Source organism: Capricornis sumatraensis, chromosome 16 (assembly GCF_032405125.1).
Source record: "Capricornis sumatraensis isolate serow.1 chromosome 16, serow.2, whole genome shotgun sequence".
In the NCBI taxonomy this organism is placed as follows: domain Eukaryota; kingdom Metazoa; phylum Chordata; class Mammalia; order Artiodactyla; family Bovidae; genus Capricornis; species Capricornis sumatraensis.
Window position 1 is genome coordinate 19,621,894 of NC_091084.1, and position 21,734 is coordinate 19,643,627.

A 21,734-nucleotide genomic window follows, 5' to 3' on the forward strand; every position below is an offset into this window, starting at 1 on the left:
GCACCATGATCGATAAAACTTTAATCCCATTTTATGCTAATGGATGGGCTGTGCTCCCTCCTTGTTAGTTGTTTAGCCTGAAGCAACCCAGCCCTGGAGTCTGTAGGCTCTATTGTAGGGTAGACGGCATCCTCCAGTGTCAGTGGCACTTCCTAGAATTGCTGCTGTCAGTGTCATGGTGAGCCACTGCCATCTCACACCTCTGCAGGAGACCCTCCAACAGTAGCAGGTAAGTCTGGCTCAATCTCCTGTGGGATCACTACTCCTTTCTTGTGGTTCTTTATGCACACAAGATTTTGTGTATGCCCTCCAGAAGTGCAAAGTCTGTTTTCCACAATCCTGTGGAAGTTCTTTTATCAAATCCCACTGGCCTTCAGTTTCCCTGGGAATTCCTTGTCCCTTTGCCAGAATCTCCAGGCTGGGAAGCTTGATGTGGAGCTCAGAACCTTTGCAATAGTGAGAAAACTTTTTTGATATTATTGTTCTCCAGTTTGTGGGCCGCCCACCTCATAGGTATAGAGTTTGATTTTATTGCGATTGTGCCCCTCCTGGCATCTCGTTGCAACTTTTCCTTTGTCTTTTGTATCTTTCTTTGGTGAGTTCCAGCATCCTCTTGTTGACGGTTTGTTCAACAGTTAGTGTGATTTCAGTGCTCTTGCAGGAGGAGATGAGCACACGTCCTTCTACTCTACCATCTTGAACCAATCTCCCTTGTTGGGAATTTTTAAATTGTGAATGAAGTATTAATAACTTACAGGTAATCTGTTTACATTTCTTTTTCTTCAGAAAAAGGTTTTGGTTGATTGTATGTTTCTAGAAATTTATCCATTTCTAGAAGGGTGTCCAGTTTGTTGGCATTCAGTAGTTCATAGTAGTCTCTTATGACCCTTTTTATATCTGTGGTGTCAGTTGCAGTGTCTCCTCTTACAGCTCTGAATTGAGATATTTGAATCCTCTCTCTTTTTTTGGTAAGTGTGCGTAAGTTTTTGGTGAACATTTTCTTATTTTGGTAGACAGATATTTATAGTAGCATTGTACATGATAGCCAAAAGTTGGAAATGATCCACATGTTCACTAGTGAACAAGTAGATAAATAAAATGTTATGTCCATAAAATGGAATAGTATTTAGGAATAAAGTACTGACCTATAATACTACATGGATGAGCCCTAAAAACACTGTGGCGTGTAAAAGAAGTTAGTCATAAAAGTCCACATATTATATAGTTTCATCCATATGAAAGCCCAGAACAGGCAAATATATAGACACAGAAAATAAATTAGTGATTACTTAGGGCTAGGTGAGGAGGGCACAGCCAAGAAAGGAGAAGGGTAGGAAGGTAATAGCTAAAGGATATAGGATTTTTTTTAAATTAAAATATAATTCACACATAACATTTTATTAGTATACAATGGAGTGATTCAACATCTGTATATATTGTAAAATGTTCATTGTAATAATGAACATTATTATATGTTCACTATATGTGAACATGTTCTTTTTTCTTGTGTATATACATATGTTTTAATTTCTTCTAAGTATAATTTAGAGTATACAGTAACTTAAATTTGTGGCATGAATATGTTTTATTTTTATTTTAGCACTTGTGTTTATTTAAAATTTATTCTTTTTTTTTCCAGCGAGTACTGAGCCATCAAGATGATACAGCTTTGCTAAAAGCTTACATTGTTGAATGGCGAAAATTTTTTACACAGTGTGATATTTTACCGAAGCCTTTCTGTCAACTAGAGATTACTTTAATGGGTAAACAGGGCAGCAATAAAAAATCAAATGTAGAAGACAGTATTGTTCGAAAGGTAAGTCAGTTTCCTTAGTTTTCCCTAATATTCTTCAGAAATAGGGTGAGTTGAAGACTTTCAAAATTTGCACTGAAATGGGTTTTTCTACTTCACATGTTCAGCTTTTGCTGCGTTTTATTGAATAATATTGCTTCTTTTTTATTTAGTTTTGGTTCTGTCTTCTTTAATGTGGTCTTAAGCTGTAGATCTGTGTTCAGACATTACCTCCTTTGCTTTTCCTTTTCACTTTCTCCTTTTCCTAGTTTTATCTTTAGAATTTTATTTCCTTCTTTTTTATACTTTTACTTTTTTATAAATTAAATTACTTTTTTGTCTGTTCAAAAAACCCTTCCATTAATATATTACCTTCTGGAATTTTTGTGTTTAATTGTGGCTAAACTGCCGTAAAAACTCTGTGCCCAGTGACAACTCATGAATTAATAGAAAGAACTCAGCTCTGAAATTGAAGAATCCCAGATTTCCCTTTCAGTTCTTCAATCAGTTACAACCTAACTTTGCTGTCCTTGTTTTTCATATGTATTTAATACATATGTATTTCTACTTGTGAGAATCAAATGGAACCACAGATTTTAAAAGTAAAAAATTGGCCATTTGAACGTTGAACAACTCACTGGTTATAGCAGCTAACATAGGCATTCAAATAGTGGCCTGTACTTTGTTGCCTTTTCCCAGCCTTAAAGTTTGTGCTAATACTGACAGCGTATTCATGAGTATGTGTGTGCTTTTTCCATAAATAGAAAATTTATAAGGTAAATTTGTATATTCTTTTGAGATTTGTTATCAAACATATTTTCAATGTATCCTTTTCCCATTTATCATATATTTATACAAATATGCATATGAACGTCCCAAACACATATCATTATTTCTGAAATTCTACCTTCAAACTATGTAGAGAAAGTAACATTTTCCATGTATTACCATGTTTAATTTTGCAACAAACACTTGAAATTTATACTGTTATTTTCACTATTTTCCAGTTGAGAAGCAGATATATAAGTAACAGCTGGAATTCAAATCCAGTTGTGTTTGACTCTAACAAACACTTGTTCTTTGCTGTTGTTTATCAGATGATATTTACCAAATTTAAATATATTGGTTTCCTACAGTATTCAAGTGAATATAGGACTAAGAGTTTGCTTTCCTTTATTAGCATTTGTACTTAAAATTTTTGTGTGTGTATATGGTACTTGGTATAGTAATAATTGAAATGATTGCCTATTTTGTTCTTTTTTTCCTAGCTCATGCTTGATACATGGAATGAATCAATCTTTTCAAATATAAAAAACAGACTTCAAGATAGTGCAATGAAGCTGGTCCATGCTGAAAGGTTAGGAGAAGCTTTTGATTCTCAGCTTGTCATTGGAGTAAGAGAATCCTATGGTATGTTCTGAACTTTATGATCAAATATCCTTTTCATGGAAATGCTAAGACAATTATAGAATAGTACTATCACAGTTACATTTGTTAGCATATAGTGACATCTGCTTTTAGTGCCCTATGCTTTAAGAGTACAGAAAAGATATTCTTCAATGAAACCTGGAAAAATTCATATTTGTGTAGTTAATATTTATTTTCTCCATTTCACTCATCTCTTAGCTAGTTAATCTTTGTAGCTATGTAAATTAGAGAAACATAGTCTTAAAACTCTAACTTATAAAAGGTAACCATTTTTTTAACTTATATTTTTAGGGCATCAGTTAATTTCATGTGTGTATATTCCTTTCCAGACTTTTCTTAGTCATTCAGTCAAATCCTCTGTTTCCTCATGGAGGTCTTTCCTAATTCCCAGACTAGGTTAGGTGCTTCTTAGTACCTGTGCTTTCCTGTCATAATACTTTAGCATTTTTAACTGTGTTCTTGACACTGTATCTTTACTGATCATAGAATGTCTGACACAAACGAGTTTTCAATAAAAAGATTTTATATTAATGAACCTTTGGTTATCTTTAACTTGCTTTCTGTGTTGCCCTTGTATTTCTTTAGATATAAAGTCTAGATTTTCTTTAGCCATGTCCCTAAAATTTCTTCCTTTTTATTTCAATTGCCACCAGGTTAGACTTCTTTAATTTCTACTTCTCATGGATAGAGGAGCCTGGTAGGTTGCAGTCCATGGGGTTGCTAGGAGTCGGACACGACTAAGCGACCTCACTTTCACTTTTCACTTTCATGCATTGGAGAAGGAAATGGCAACCCTCTCCAGTGTTCTTGCCTGGAGAATCCCAGGGATGAGGGAGCCTGGTGGGCTGCCATCTCTGGGGTCGCAGAGTTGGACACGACTGAAGCGACTTAGCAGCAGCAGCAGCAGACTTTTGAAACAGTCTTCTTATAGTGAGACTGTTGCTATCATTTAACCCATATACTTTCACAAGATTAATTTTTAAGTACTGTTGTATTGGTATTACCCATGTAATGATATGCCATGCTAAATTTAGGTTACTTAGCCAGAGAGTTGAGGTTCTCCATAACCATTCCCAGCTTGCCATTCTGCCTTATCTTCTATTAACCTTACAATCCATTCAGACAACCTTGTTGTATCTTGATTTAATCTAGTATTGTTCTACTTCTGAGTATTTACTAACCAGTGTAAATGCTAATTTGTTCCAAAAGACTGAATTCAAATCCCGTCTTTTCTGTGAGTGGTTTCTTGATCATCCAGTTATTAATCAGTCTCATTCCTATTCAAAAATAGTTCACATTTTCTGTACTATGTGTCACTTTACTCCTTTATGTTGTTACCTTTTCAAGTCTTTTATAGAGAAGGATTTTGTCTTATATGACTGTACGTTCTTATGGGCAGGGTCACAGTTCCTTGGACATGACTCCTCAATATTTGTTTTTCATTTATTGTACTCAGAATACTGATTTCAATCATAATTAGAGTAAAATTTTATTTTTTGTTTTTCAGTTAACCTTTGTTCTAATCCAGAGGATAAGCTCCAAATCTATAGGGACAATTTTGAGAAGGCATACTTGGATTCAACAGAGAGATTTTATAGAACACAGGCACCCTCGTATTTACAACAAAATGGTGTACAGAATTATATGAAATATGTAAGTCAGAACCTAGTATATGTGATCATTTGAGCTGTTTTCTTGATGTTCTTAAAATGATTGCTATTTTGCTTCTGGACAGGCAGATGCTAAATTGAAAGAAGAAGAAAAACGAGCCCTACGTTATTTAGAAACAAGACGAGAATGTAACTCTGTTGAAGCAGTAAGTAATTTTGTAGTTTGTTTTTTGAGATTATTGAAGGCAGTGGTATCCCACTCCAATACTCTTGCCTGGAAAATCTCATGGACAGAGGAGCCTGGTGGGCTGCAGTCCATGGGGTTGCTAAGAGTCGGACACGACTGAGCGACTTCACTTTCACTTTTCACTTTCCTGCATCAGAGAAGGAAATGGCAACCCACTCCAGTGTTCTTGCCTAGAGAATCCCAGAGACGGGGGAGCCTGGTGGGCTGCCGTCTGTGGGGTCGCACAGAGTCGGACACGACTGAAGCGACTTAGCAGCAGCAGCAAAGTGCAATAGCACAGGGGTGGCAAATACATGATGCAAGTAACATTATTTATCATTTCTCACTCCTGTGACCAGTATTACTAATTGATTATAGTATTCTTTCCCAGTGAGCCAAAGCACAGCTTCAGAAGGCACCTCATTGTTTTCCACAGAGGTGATGTGCAAGATAAAATCTGTTTGCCATCCCTGCTCTAGACTTTTGTATATTTATTTAGTTTTTAATCAGTCACCTTTTATTATCTTTTGTGCATACCTAAAGTTAATCATAGTATGGATTTTCAGGTGGCAAGTAAAATATGCTCCTGAGAGATACAGTTGATTCTCACTATTCATGGTAATTACATTTTCTAAAATAGTGGCTGCAAACATCAAATGAGTGAGCACCAAATCATTACTACAAGGGGATATTTCTTCTTACTATGGGAAGGTGTTTTCATACTTTTCTTGTAGGAAATAAAATATTAATGACTTGGTAAAAGAACATCAGTCTTCTATATAGTTTTTGTTTTATGTTGTAAGTTCCTCAGTTTAAAAAAATGACCAGAGGTACTTGCCATGCTACAGTATATATTCTGGTGTTTTCTTTTACAGGGAGGGTGACAGTGTGCTTTGTTAAGGAATTTAAGAATCAAATTTAATGTAGAAGTAATATTTCCTCTAGTTCCTTTCAGTCTTTGGAGCCTACAAACTAAATTTAGATTTACATTCAAAAATGTAACATTCAAGTTTGCTTACAACCAGACTTTTCAACTACAGTTGGGATTTCTTTTTTCTTACTTCTGATTTTTCTTTGGCTTCTTCCATCTTGAGTGATAGTGATGTTTTATTTGTTCAGTAATTGGACTGAGTTGGACCTTTTTTCTCTTGTTTGTTTTGCTTTTTATTATGTGCAGTACATTTCCTCTTTCAAATAACTCTGGTACTGGCAGAAAAGGGAGCATTTATAATGGTTTTTTTTAGAAGTTCTCTGTAGAGATTTAAAACCAGTCTTGGTAGCTCCTGGTAGCTCAGCTGGTTAAGAATCCACCTGCAATGCAGGAGACCTTGGTTTGATTCCCAGGTTGGGAAGATCCGCTGGAGAAGGGATAGGCTACCCACTCCAGTATTCTGGCCTGGAGATTTCCATTGCATTGCAGAGTTGGACACGACTGAGTGACTTTCACTTGAGCTTCATTTAGAAGTTAGGGAAGGCCATTGAATATTTTTAAAACAAGTATGCCATGTTCAAAGTTATCCCTCAGAAAGATTAATCTAGTGACAATATGAAAGATTAATTGGAGTGGGTAATAGCTTGGGTTAGAAGTGGGAGGTTTTTGCAATAATTCAAGCTGGGTATTTGGAGTACCAAATAGGTTATAGCAATGGGAATGGAAAGATAGAGGGTAGAAACAGACTTCCCAGAGGTGGAACATTATGTCTTATGAATTGGGATGAAATAGTGAAAGTCAACAATGTTTCTGAGGTTTTGGCTTAGGAGAATCATGCTGCTGCAAAGAGACTTGGTTTAATAATATATCTTGGTAGTGAGGGAGAAAGATGAGTTTAGTTAGAGGGATTTGAATATTTTGGGTTGATTGGTCTGCATATATGACTTGATGGGGATGTTGTAATTTTGTAAGGTAGAATTGTTCTTATACTATAGTTTATACATCTTAGTTGTATCATATTTATACTAAACTGAACAGAAATTCAACTATAGAGGTCTAATTAATAGGGTGAATAAGAGAGAGGAAGAAAAAGAGAATGAGGAAGGTAGAGATAAACAAATACACATGAAAGCTTATATAGAGCAGTTAATTCTCCCTCTCTACTTTAAAGTACACATATATACATTTTGGGAAAAAACTTGAGATAGAAGATGTGAACTTGCTCTTTCAAAGAATCCAAGTAGTATGAACATTTTACCACACTGAATGATTTTAGAGTCTAAAGATAAGTTTTTGTTTTGTTTCAAGAAAGATCCTAAGTGCAATATAATATGCTTGCAAAGAAATGGTGCTTTACTGGGGAGATGAGAAGTCTGTCTGTATGGTTTGTTTTTATTTTCTGTTTATTTTTATAAATTAACTATTCTGATTGAAATATATATACAGAAAAGTGTACAAAAATCTCAGGTTAATAAGTGAATTATCACAAAGTGAACATACCTGTGAAATCACCAGAATAAGAATTATCAGCAATTAAGAGCCTTCCGTCATGCTCCTCCAAATTATTATTACCATCTTTTTTTCCCAAAGGTTATCACTTTTCTAACTTTTAGGAACATAGATTAATATTAATCAGTGACCACTGTATAGTTTGTACAGCAAAATTTGGTGCAGAGAAGACATTAAGCATGAAAACTGTGGACTTAACTGTAACATTGGGAATTTAAGGCTTAATGCAGATACATTATTATATTTCTCATTGAGCTAAGGCTATTATACTACATACATAATATTTGTTATATATTTGTTAATTTACAGTTTCTGTTTCCAAGAGAAATGACATGTTAAGATGAAATAAGTTCTAATAGAAGGAACAGTAAACCAAAAAATCACCAAGTCCTGGGTTCTAATTTAAAATTCCACAAAGTATGAACAGTATTATTTGAATAGTTACTAAGAAAAGAATTACTGCCATCCCTGAAAATTATTTAGACCAAATTTACTACCCTAAACTCTGTTTTAGAGGAATTATCAGCCATCAGAAAATGGTATGCTATATCTTAATGCTTTATTGATACTGATTTTAATCAATACTTATCTGTTAAGCTATTCTTACTAGTGGAGGACAGTTGTCTATCAGTTCATATGGGGATACAGATATGCACGATGCATACACAACAGTGCACACCAAAGTTTAACTTTAAAATATGTACATTTTTGACATTTGTGTTTTCTCTGAAAATTAGGAAATTATTATGATATATCAGTTACCTTGTTTGAAAGTTGTAAGACTTACTCTTCAAAACCTGATTATTTTCCAGTATATGCAAGAAAACAAATTTCTGGACTAGTATTCTGTGTAACAAAGCAAGTCTTACCTAAGTAGTACCCAGTTATGTAGCCAGGCCTAATAAAGACCAAATACACATTTCAAGTAATATTCATATAGTGCTTAGTTTACTGAATTCCTTCCTTGTTTATAAGAGTTTTATTTTGTTGTTTGGGGGTATTCCAAACATCTGATTATATTTTTCTAGTATAAATATCTCATTTTTCCTTCAGTGGATTAAATCTGCTAGTGGTTTATTTTAGAAAAATGTTAATAATATTGGGATCTTTGTCTTTCAGTCTTTGAAAGGAGTGTTTCTAAATTTTCACCATTAAGCATGATGGTTCTTTTTGGCATGATGTATGCATTTTATGATGCTAATAAAGTGTTCAGTTTATTGTTATTTTATTAGGAATATTATCAGGAATGTATCTACCTTAGCCCTAAAGCCAGTATCTTATCTTATGGAGAATCATAAGAGGCATTTCCATGAAGATCATGAACAAGGCAACTGTATCCATTATTTCTGTTGCTATTTAACATTGTGTTAGAAGTGTTAGCCCATGAGACTAAATTACACAAATGAATTAGAGGCAAAAGAATGGGTAAGCCAGAAGGAAAACTCTCACTTTGTCTGGAAAAACTTCAGTTGATGATGAAACTAACTCAAATTGTAAAGTAATTCAGGATAGTGATAGGATATAAAATTAACATACAAATATCAGTCTTCATATACACAAATAATAAACAGAGGCTATAGCATTAGGACAAACCTTACTTATAGCAACAACAATGAAAATTAAATACTTGTGAAAATTTTAATAAATTTGTGAAACATGTAAGAGGAAAAGCTTAGACACTCCAAAGACACAAAAATAGATTTGAAAAAATGGAAAGATACCTCTTATTCTTAAATTCTGTTACTCTAAATGATACAGATGTTAGTTCTTCCTTAAATTAATTTATATATTTCCTGTAATTCCAGTAGAATGCCACAACTATTTCATGAAATTAGACAAGATAAAAAAATTCACATGGGAAAATAAACATGTAAGAATAGCCAGGAAAACACTGAGAAAGAAAAACTTTGAATAGAACTAGCACTATCAGACATTAAAACATAAATTCTTTGTAATTAAGTAGTGTGGTATTACAATGAAAGAAACAAAAAGGTGAACAGAGAACTACAAAAACAACTGAAAAACAGGTAATAAAAGGGTCAGTAAGTACATGAAAGTGTTAGTTGCTCAGTCATATCTGACTCTTTGTAGCCCCATGGACTGTAGCCTCCCAGGCTCCTCTGTGGCATTCTCCAGGCAAGAAGACTGGAATGGGTAGCCATTCCCTTCTCCAGGGGATTTTCCTGACCCAGGGGTTGAACCCAGGTCTCTTGCATTATAGGCAAATTCTTTACCATATGAGCCACTAGGGAAGCCCCAATAAGTGTATGCTGCTGCTGCTGCTGCTAAGTCGCTTCAGTCGTGTCCGACTCTGTGCAATCCCATAGATGGAAGCCAACCAGGCTTCCCCGTTCCTGGGATTCTCCAGGCAAGAGTATTGGAGTGGGTTGCCATTTCCTTCTCCAGTGCATGAAAGTGAAAAGTGAAAGTGAAGTCGCTCAGCCGTGTCCAACTCTTAGCGACGAATAAGTGTATACATATCAATAATTACTTTATATGTCAGTGGACTAAATGCTCTGATCAAAAGACATAGGAGGCTGATGGAATAAAAAACAAGACCCATCAATATGCTGCCTACAAAAGACTCCCTTTAAAAGGGGACTGAAAGTGAGCGGTTGGGTTAAGTATTTCATGCAAACAGAAATGACAAGAAAGCAAGAGTAGCAATACTCATTTCAGAAAAAATAAGCTTTATAACAAGGGCCATGATGAAAGACAAAGACAGGCATTATATAAGGTATGATACAAGGATATTGCACTTGTTAACATATATGTACCCAATCCAAAAACATCTATCTATAAAGCAAATAATAACAGATACAAAGGGAGAAATTGGCAGTAATATGGTAATAGTAGAAGACTTTAACACCCCACTGACATGGGTGGATATGTCATCCAGACAGAAAATCAGTAAGGCAACAGAGATCCTGAAGAAAGAACAGATGAGTTGGATTTGTTATCTACAGGATATTCCATGGGGGAAAAAAAGGCAGAATACATTTTTTTTAAGTGCACATGGGATGTTCTCTAGGACAGATCACATACTAGGTCACAAGACAAACCTTAATTTGTAAGGATAGAAATTCTATCAAGAGGTTTTTTTTTTTTTTTAATGACAATAGTGTGTAACTAGTATAACTATAGAAAGAAAAGTGGGAAAATAACCAATGTGAAGACTAAACAGCATACTCCTAAAACGTCAAAGAGTAAATGATGAAAATCAGAGAGGAAATCATAAAATACCTCTAGACAAATGAAAATGGAGATACAATTTTCCAGAATCTGTGGGATGCAGCAAAGGCAGTTCTAAGAGGGAAGTTGATGGCAATTAAAGGCTTTCTCAAGAAATAAGAAAAATTTCAAACCGCCTAATCCACCACCTAAAAGAAATTTTAAAAGAACAAGCAAAGCCAAAAGTCAGCCGAAGGAAGGAAATGTAATAATAAAGGGCATGGAAAAAAATAAACAAAGATCAAAAAAAAAATAAAAGATCGTTGAATCCAAGAGCTAATTTTTTGAAAAGATAAACAAAATTGATAAATCTTTAACTGGGTTCACAAAGAAGAAAAGAGATAGGGCCCAAATAAAATAATAAAAGAGGAGAAAGAACAGCTAAAACCATGGAAATAAAAATAAAATAAGTTGAATAGGAGGCACTACTCCCAGATTCATTCTGTGAGTCCTCATAGCAAAGACATTTCAAGAAAAGAAAATCACAGGCCAGTGTCTTTGATGAATACAAATGCAGAAATTCTCAGCAAAATATTAGCAAACCAAATACAGTAATTCATAAAAAGGATCATATACCATGATCAAGTTGGATTTATTCCAGGATTACAGTGATGGTTCAGTGTATACAAATCAATGTGATACACCACATTAAAGAAAGGAAAGATAAAAATCACAGTATTATCTCCATAGATACAGAGAAGGCATTTGAAAAAAAATGAACATTTGTTCATGGTAAACTCTTACTAAAGTGAGTACAGAGGGAGCATAACAAATGCCATTTACAGTAAACCTGCAGATACCATAGTAATTCATGGTTAAAGCTGAAAGCCTTCCCATTAAATTTAGGAACAAGATAAGGATGGCTGTTTCTGTTTGATATGATATTGGAAGTCCTAGCCACAGCAGTAAGATAAGAAAAAAAGATATTCAAATTGAAGGGAAGAGGTAAAATTGTCACTATTTGTAAATGACATGATACTCAATATAGAGAACCCTAATGTCTCTACCCCCAAATTGTTAGAACTAAGAGATGAATTCAGCAAGGTTGCAGAATACAAGGTTAATGTATAGAAATCTGTTCCTTTCCATACAGTAATAATGAAATATCAGAAAGAGAAAGTAAAAACCCTTTTGAAATTATCAAAGAAAGTTTTAATTGTTAGGAATAAACTTAACCAAGGAAGTGAAAGACATATACTCTGAAAACTATAAGCCGTTGGTAAAGGAATTTGAAGATGATTCAAGAAAATGGAAAGATATATCCCATGCTGGCTTGGATTGGAAGAATTAATATTATGAAAATGGCCATACTACCCAAAGAAATCTATGCAATCCCTATCAAAATACCCATGACATTTTTCTCAGAATTAGAAGAAATACTCCTAAAACTTATATGGAACTGCAAAAGACCCTGGATTTTCAAAGCAGTCTTTTCAACAAGTGATGTCTGGTGAAACTATATTACCATGTTAAACCAATGAGATTAGAACATTCCCTCACATCACATAACAAAAATAAACTCAAAGTCATTTTAAAATATAAATGTAATACCTGAAACCATAAAACTCCTAGAAGAGAATATATTCCAGACATTTTGTCATAAATCATAGCAGTATTTTCTTGGATCAGTCTCCGGCAAAAGAAAGCAAAAATAAACAAATAGGGCCTAATTAAACTTAAAATATTTTGTATAGCAAAATAAAGATAACAGTGATGTACCACCTCACACCTATAAAAATGGCTATCATCAAAAAGTTTACAGATCACACATGTTGGCGAGTATGTGTAGAAAAGGTACTCTTATACACTGTTGGTGAGAATGCAAATTAGTACAGTCACTATGGAGAACACATGGCGGTTCCTGAAAACACTAAAAGTTACATTACCATTTAGTAGCTCCACTCCTGAGCATGTGTCTTGAGAAGACAAAAACTTTATTTGAAAACATACATGCATCCCAGTGTTCATTAGCCAAGACATGGAACCCATCCAGATACCCATCAACAGCAACTGGATTAAGAAGATACGGGAGGGAGGATGTGTGTGTCTGCACACACGCACACACCCACAGTGGAATGTTACTTAGCCATAAAGGACAAAATACTGCTATTTGCAGCAACATGGTTGGACTTAGTGTTAAGTGTTTCGTAATGAAAAAATAGTTACTATGATGGGCTTCCCTGGTGGCTTAGACAGAAGGAATATGCCTGCAATGCAGGGGACTTGGGTTCGATCCCTGAGTCAGAAGATCTCCCAGAGAAGGGAATGGCTTATCCACTCCAGTATTCTTGCCTGAAAATCCCATGGACAGAGGAGCCTGGTGTTCTTGGGGTCACAATAAGTCGGACATGACTGAGCGACTTTCACTTACTCAAGATGGAGAAACCCAAAAAACACTATCTTAATCAAGTGATCAAGATTAGCATCACAAGTAATAGGACATAGTGATATTAAGGTGAAGTCGTTCAGTCGTGTCCGACTCTTTGTGACCCCGTGGATTGTAACCTACTAGGCTTCTCCGTCCATGGGATTCTCCAGGCAAGAATACTGGAGTGGGTTGCCATTTCCTTCTCCAGGGGATCTTCCCGACCCAGGGATTGAACCCGGGTCTCCCGCATTGGAGGCAGACGCTTTAACCTCTGAGCCACCAGGGAAGATATTATGTACCCCTTAATATGATACATTTAAGAAGAGTACAAAAATCAGTTCTATGGAATTGTCAAAAATTAATAACTGAATAACTTATTCAAATGAGAAAATTCTAGACAATCCCTATTTGAGGGGCAGTCTACAAATAACTGGCTACTATTCTTTAAAAGTATCAAGATCATAATACACATACACAGACCTAGGAATTGTCACAGATTGAAGGAGACTAGCAAAACTAACAACCAAAAACAGCATGGGCTTATAGATAAGATCCTGGAACAGGAAAGAGACATTAGTGGAAAAACTGGTGAATTTCTAATAAGGTCTGTAGTTAATTCATAGCAGTAAATCAATAATGTTTTCCTGGTTTTGATAGTTGTGCTATAATATAAAAAGTTACCATTTTAGGAAATGGGATGATGTATGTTTGGGCATGCTCTGTTATTTTTACTTTTATGTGCTAAAATGAAAGTAAAATGTAAAAAAAAAGGATATTATGAAGAATGCCTTTTTTGGGGGGGAAGGGGAAGCATCAGTGGAGATGATCATATGGCATTTTCCTCCATTAAACTAATCAGGAAATTGAATTAACAGGGTTTCTAACATTATACCATTCTTTCATTTTAGGAATGAACACAAAGCCCCATTTTTAATGGATAAAAATTTATATCCCAAAGGGATTTTGACATGTATAGCCAATAAAAGTTACTCTCAAGATTTTTCTCTAACAGTTTTTTATATATTAAGTGTTTAAATTTTATGTTTAGTACATAATCACAAAAATATTTTTAGGATCCCCTTATAGATTTATCCTAATGTAACTTTCATTTTAATCTCTTTGTTATCAGTACAGCAGATTTTAATAGATGAATCAAAGAAAAGTGAGTTATGCTGTGAATTGTTTAAATAGTTGTTTTAGATATTTTGAACTGGAATCTCTAGGCTAAAAGTTTTCAGTGAAGGTAGTATCTACTTCTAGCAAGTGTGAATTTGTAGAGGCATTTTAATGTTCAGTGGTCCCACTGGCCACTCATGCAAGAGAAAATCTTCTTTATACTTACTTGAATCTAGAATTTTATTTTGTTTTACTTATAAACCAAAACACTTTTGCATGATACTAGTAATACACCTCATTTCTAGATGTGATATTATTTTATAAATTAAAGAATGGTAATATATATTTTGTTTGAAATCTTACATTTTTTTCACTGTTGGATATTTATCTCATCTATAGTAATAGCGCTCATGTTATTTGAGTCACCAAAGCACCTGTGTTGAACTGAAGTTGGGATCATGTATGCTGCCAGTTTGTCCCTCCGGTTTGTGACCTGAGAGGAGTCTTGCCCCACTGGTTTTAATTAGCCTCACGCTAATTGGCCTAGTTTGGGTTGAGTGCCCAAACTTGGATCATACGCTTTGTGTGTAAGTGTGTCTTTGTACACATGTTGCAAGCATGCTTGAGTCATCAGTATATATGTGTTTGTAGTAAGTATTATATAGTGATAACTTGACTCATCTAGAAGATAACCCATTTAGCAACTTTAGCTACTTGCAGTGGAGAACCTAGAAAGTAAGTTAGGCCAAGAGTTCTGAGCAGCTGCAGTGTATTAGATGTCTGATAGGCCTACTTCAGCTTTTACTTACAGGAGAGCAACTTAATCCCACCTAGATCCAATTATACACACAGTTCTAGTAAGATTGATTATCACTGGATAGGCCTGTGGCAGATGAGCAAAACTGAGTAAAAGGCTTCAGAGCTCTGCTGCTTCAAGAGGCACTATTGACCGCAAAAAGTGACACTTAACAGTAAGAAAAGAATGAGAAAAAAACAGTCTCTCTAAACTGATGTTGCCATTCCTTCAAAAAATTTTCACACTGTTGGATTAAAAGTGTGGCTAATATTGTAACATTTTCCATTTTCTCCAAATTTAGAAATTTTATGGCAAATTTACTGATTGTTAAGTAGATTAGAGGGCCTGGGACAAACTGTTAACAAAAGCGTGGCATTTGCCTACATTGTAGCAAATGTAGCAGTGAGATTATTCTCCTTTTATGTAAAGTATACAAAGTATTTCCTTTTATATATCAATCAATGCCCAAAAGAATGAGAAAAAATATAAAAGAAAATAACTTGAAAAAAATTTTTTCTAAGGCTACTAGTATTTTAGGTGATAGTCTTATATACCTTGGTTTTACCTGAATCATATGTTTATTATTTATTATGCACCTGAACTATGTCAAGCCTTGTGCTAGCAAGGATAAGAAGATAGAACTGATTCCTGACTTCAAAGTAACACTAGAATTAAATGGAATGATGGAATAGAGAGAGTGAAATGGTGATGGCTAGTCTTCATTTCTTCACAGTGACCAAAGCTCTGAAAGGGAGGCAGTGTGTTACACTGATTAGGGGCATACATGTTGGAAGAAGGTGAGGAGTTTAATTCCATTGTCATTTTACCACCTGTGTGCCCATTATCAATTTCTTCAAATTGTAAAGTAGAGTAATACCTACTTGTGTTTAATGCACTACCATATCAAAACATTTAAGTGCTGTGCCTAGCATGGTAGTTTTTACTTTTAGTGCTGTGGTTTACAGAAGTTGCTTACTTATTCTCAGACAGAAACTATTTTACTACATATGCAAAACATTGAGTAAAAAACTGAATTAGCAACAAGGTCACAAGTCATAAGTTATTAGCATTAAAGTACTTGTTAACCTTCAAGTATTTAAGTATATTAAGGGTGGTATTTAAAAAGTCAAGGTGAGTCTGATTGGCTTCATTGGTCTATAGAGAGTTACTTGTATAACTAGTTTAGAAATGAAGCAACTTAACACTGGTTATAAAGGTTTAAAAAAAAGTTAATTTTGAGAATAGCCATACATGGAATAAATGAATTCTTAAATACATAATAGATATCTTTGTATGGTTAAAGACCTGATAATGATAAAGTAGAATCTTAAGGTGGAGTAATGTAGAATAATTTTTAATTTGATGACTATTTTATAGCTCAGGGAAAAGCAAATTATTACTTATATGGAATTACATAACAAAAGTCAGAACTGTTCCTATTGCTTTCATTAAACTTCAGTGAAGTAGCATTAATTGTGCAAATTGAATACCACTAAAAAAGACTCTGTCAGTTAGCCTACCTATCCAAACTTTCATCTTCACAGACCTATGCATTCATTCATTCAACAAATACTGAGTGCCTGCTGTGTTTTATGGCAGGCATCATCTTTGAAGAGTTTTGCTATAAAGGAAGGTAAAACATCAAGCACATTGATAGTTAAAGTGTTTCACCTTGCAGACCTCTGGGGAGATTGCTATGGATTTAGAAGTTGTGCTCATCTCAGGCAAAATACAGGAATTGATGACATATGGCAAAAAGTTTTTTTCTTCACGGAAGCTAGCAAAAGGAGACAGAAAGGGAATACAAGGTGAGAGAGATGGTTTATCACTATCCTTTCCATTCAAGATGTATTTTTCAAATAACCAGTATATACTCAGGGTTGATTCTGTTTGTAGGACTTTGGTAAATGATGGGGAGAAAAATACAAAAGAGCAATAACATGGTCCCTGCCCTCAAGGATCTGTCCCTCTTGTGATGGCAAGACTCTTTGGAAATAAGCAACTGCCCTTTCTTCTTTTTGCCTATATAAAGTAGTTTTCTAAAGGATTTTTCAATACACAGGGATCTATGCCATAATTCTTCTCTCTCTTTTTTTAAAAATTGTTTGCTATGAAATTTTTCAAATATTTACAAAAGTAGAGAAAATAGTGGAATGAACCCTACTCCAAACTCAGCCAGCAGATTCAACAATGATCACTGTTTTGTAATACTTACTTGGTTAAGATCCCTTTTTTCATTTCTTTCCTTTTCTCTTTTCCTTTTCCTCCTTTCTTACTCTTTCTTTTCTTCCCCCACCTTCCTCTCTTTATAGCATGCAGGATCTTAATTCCCTGACCAGGGATCAAACCCAGGCCCTCAGAGAGTGAAAATACAAAGTCCTAACCATTGGACCACCAGAGAATTCCCTTTTTTCTTTCTTCTCTTTTTTTCCAAAGTTTAAAAAAATTATGATGTACATTGCTACGCTAAACACGTCTGTATTATAACATTATTTTTAATGCCTGTATGTGTTTCATCATATACATGCACTATAGAAACCAGTTCTCTACTGGTGGGAATTTTCAGTATTATTCATTATTATTATAGTTTATTTTTTATGAATAGTTCTTCCTGGAATATATTTACATGCTTATATCTTACATCCTTCTATATTTTTGACATCTTTATGCATACATCTTTCTTACATGTGGCATTCTCTTGGAATGGAATTTCCTGGAAATGAGATTGCTGAAGCACAGAGTATGCACCTTTTACAGATTGCTATATAATACCAAACTGATTTTCAGAAATATTGTTGTTCTTATTTCCATTAACAGTATGCTTATTTTTGCTGATCTGAGTTTTGTTAGTCTATTAATTTTTCCAATTTCCTGGTATTGTAGATTTTAAGATTTTTTTATGTGCATTTAAAAATTACTGGGGGACTTGCCTGCCAGTCCAGTGGTTAAGACTCTGTGCTTCCAGTGCAGAGGGCGTGGGTTCCATCCCTGGTTGGGGAATTAAAATCCCACATGGTGTATGGCATGACTAAGAAAATAAGAAGAAGAAAAATCACCAATGAGGCTGAGCATGTTTATTCTTATTATGAACCATTTGTATTTCTTCTTTTGTGAATTCAGGCTACTCTTTTATAAGCATCACTTTCATTTTTTACTTATTTATTCAGAAACCATAATATCATTATTTTCAAGGCCCTTCATAATTTGGTCCTAAGTTCTTTTTCCAACTTAATATTATCCAATAAGTCATTCTACCCACTAAGAAATAATTCCCGATTCATATACTTCATTCTGTTCATTTTTTTTCTTGGATTCATGTTTTGTTTTGTTTTGTTTTGTTTTTGATTCATGTTTTTAAGTATTGTTTTACTATTCTTTTCTGCCTATTCAAATCCTTCAGAATTCTTAAAGCCCATCTTGCAGTAGTCTCTCCAAATACTCTAGCCTTCATCCATTTTCTCTTATTTGAATTCCCACTGTATCTGTTGTTTCTACAACTTGATTTAGTAGCAGGTTATAGGCTGCTTTATGTTATTTATCAAGCACTGTGGAGTGGACAGAGCACAATCTATCCTTGTGAAGTTTATAGTGTAATAATAGTGTGTTTATTGTATGTACATATAGTACATACAATACATACAACTATATACTATAGTTGCATAACCCCAACTGTATTGTGAGAGTATTGAGCATATAAACCATGTCTTGTCTTCTCTATTTCTTACAACACTTAACTAATTTCTGAGCACATAGCCATTACTAAGTATATACTTGCTCTCTAATATAGTATCAAAAGTCATAGGCTTAGAGTCACATACCTGACCTCATATTATAGCTCAAGATCTTATGAACTGTATAACATTTGAAAGTAACTTAGCCTCTCTAAGTGTATTTGCTCATATGTTAAATACCTGCTTCATAAGGTGGTCATGGGTTAAATGACATATTGGTGTTAATCAGATGATGTATGTAAAGGATTTAGCACAATCTTTGGGACAGCATAGGTTCTCATTAAAAGATATTAGTTATTTTAATAGTTTGTTTAACTTTTCAAGCTAGAAAGTGCTTTAGTAACCTTTCTGTTTTTTCATCAGTAACCTGTTATATCCCTAATTCCTTTCATCTAAGCAGTTACCAAATTCTGCTCAATTTACTTCAGCTATCTTGGCAATGTAGCCTCTCTTTATTTTATTTATTAATTCATTTATTTTTTTGGTTGTACCAAATGGCTTGCAGGATCTTGGTTTCTTGATTAGGAACTGAACCCAGGCCCTTAGCAGTGAACGGCTGAGTCATAACCATTGGACCACCTAGCCTCCCTCTCCTTTTAATCCTCACTGAAACCTATAGTAAGAAATACATTTTTTATTATAACTTAGTATGTTCTTTGTTTATTTACTCATATCTGAACCAAAATTATGCAAAATAATATTCATTGTTATTATATATGAAGCACTCTGATATTTTTGTTGTAGTTCTGTTCTGTATTATTTTTAAAAGAAAAGCTGGTCACAGTCACTAAAATATTTCACAACAAACAGGTTGAAACACATAACTAGATTTTTTGGTGTCTGCAGACTTTGGACTACTCCAGGACACGACTGAGCGACTGAACTGAGCTGAACTGAGAGCTAGATTATGTTCAAGTGTAAATTTTCAGTGAAATAGAAAACAGATGATTTTAGAAAATAGAGTTTATTTTAGAAAACAGAGCTTATTTTGGTTGCACTTTTTTATTCATTATAAGAATAAGTTATATATAGTTAGATTTATCTATTCTCTGTTGAAGGTGGGAGTGTCCTGTTGTACATATTCCAGAGCCAGTGTAGAATGAAATTACTCAGTAATTGGGTCAGAGCTTCCCACCTTGGCAGAAATTTCTCAACCACTTCATATATCTATTGCTTTTCTTAGGATATAATTGACATACATGGACTTTAAAGTTATTAGCATAATTCTCAAAGAAGGAGGGACCTAAAAACTTTTATTGCAGAAATTTTTTTAACATTTTAAGAAATAGAAACAGTGGTATAATGAATCTCCATTCCCAAATTCAACTTCAGTAATTAGCAACATTAAGTCAGTTCTAAGAGGAATTTTTAGCAAAGAACTTGTAAGGCACATATAATTCCCTTTCCTTAATACAGATAGCTGATCTGTTTTAAGAAGAAGAGATACATCAGCCTTAGTGTACCTTGTGTAGGTAATCACAACCTATTCATTTTGGTACCTGCAAGGAGAGTAAAAATATATGACACAGAGGAGTAGTGATGGAGTGGGATGGATTTTCCTCAGACCCAGCCAGAACGTTAGACCCTGATCATCTTACTTAGAATCTTTCAACAGCCTTGTTTGTTAGTCTCCCTACTACCACTCAGTACTACCTACCTTCCTGCTGTTAGACTGATCTTTTAAAAATGACTTGATGGGGGAATAGAAGTTCATTACATTTATCTTCTGTTTAAAACCTTTCATACCTATAGAATGGGCTTCCCTGGTGCCTCAGTGGTATAGAATCTGCCTGGCAATTCAGGAGACACGGGTTCATTCCCTGGGTGGGAAAGATCCCCTGGAGAAGGAAATGGCAATTCACTCCAATATTCTTGCCTGAAAAATCCCATGGACAGAGGCGCCTCGTGGGCTACAGTCAAGGGGTTGCAAAAGAGTCAGAAGCAGCTTAGCAACTAAGCAACAACAACCTTTGAAGTCCCAAACCTTAGATCTTTATTCGTAATCTCGCTCCAGTCTACCTTTCTAGCTTTCTCTCCTATTATCTCTTCACTGCCATATTCAGTTTCATATTCTTAGAATAACCAATCCATTTTAAGACTTATATTCACTCTTCAGGATCCAATTTAAATTTCATCAGGTGGATGAGACCTTTTTAACTACCCAGAAAAAAATGATAGTTCCTTTGTTTGTATGTGTGTGTTTTGCCACTTAACTGAGTTTATTTATTAAAGTTTGCCCTTTATAAGATAGTGATCTTTTCCAAATCTGAGGTCATAGCTTTCTTTTCTTGGTATCCTAACACTTCTTTGGTGCCCACAGCAGTGATACCTACTATGAGTTGAATTGAATGTTCATACTTTTAGAATTTTAGCATCTAACTTCAACACAGGTTCTCTCCAGATAAGAGTTCATTAAGGTTTGTTTGTTTTTTAATTTAATTTTGTAGATTAAATTTTTTTTTCCTTCCCTCACTGGGGACTTTTACTGAAATTTTTATAGAGAACCTGAGTTCCTAGGCTTTTGCTTAAGGGGGAGTATATTTGGTAAATGAATATAGAGTATCCATCTTCATCACTCCTCTAATAAAGGTAAGTAAAATCTACTTTCAGTATACTTAGTTTTTTGCTGTTGTTGAATAATGTGGTTTTACGGAACTGTAAAGCAAAATAGAGTGGAGTAGATTTGTGCCTTATTTGTGCTTATAATAGCCTTGACCAATTTTTGATATATTTCAGCTCATGGAATGCTGTGTAAATGCCCTGGTGACATCCTTTAAAGAGACTATCTTAGCAGAGTGCCAAGGCATGATCAAGCGAAACGAAACTGAAAGTAGGTAAAACACTACATGAAGTTATCATACTCTTTTAATAGGATATCTTTGAAGCACATCACTTTAAATACATTACAGTTAGATCATTCTTTTATACATAGGTACTTTCATTATGGCAAACTGTGTAAAGAAAAGGATCAAAATATTTAGCATAGTTAGAAATGC

The 21,734-nt window shown here is 34.5% G+C and overlaps 1 protein-coding gene across 1 annotated transcript in view; it reads left to right on the forward strand.

Annotated features, from left to right (window-relative positions):
- The window catches only part of CUL5 (cullin 5), a 120,886-nt gene that overhangs the window by 61,917 nt on the left and 37,235 nt on the right, over positions 1 to 21,734 (forward strand). Inside the window, exons 4-8 of the mRNA XM_068988851.1 lie at positions 1,640 to 1,816; positions 3,061 to 3,202; positions 4,728 to 4,873; positions 4,956 to 5,036; positions 21,475 to 21,568. Of these exons, the coding sequence (XP_068844952.1) occupies positions 1,640 to 1,816; positions 3,061 to 3,202; positions 4,728 to 4,873; positions 4,956 to 5,036; positions 21,475 to 21,568 (640 nt within the window). The remainder of the gene's footprint in view (positions 1 to 1,639; positions 1,817 to 3,060; positions 3,203 to 4,727; positions 4,874 to 4,955; positions 5,037 to 21,474; positions 21,569 to 21,734) is intronic.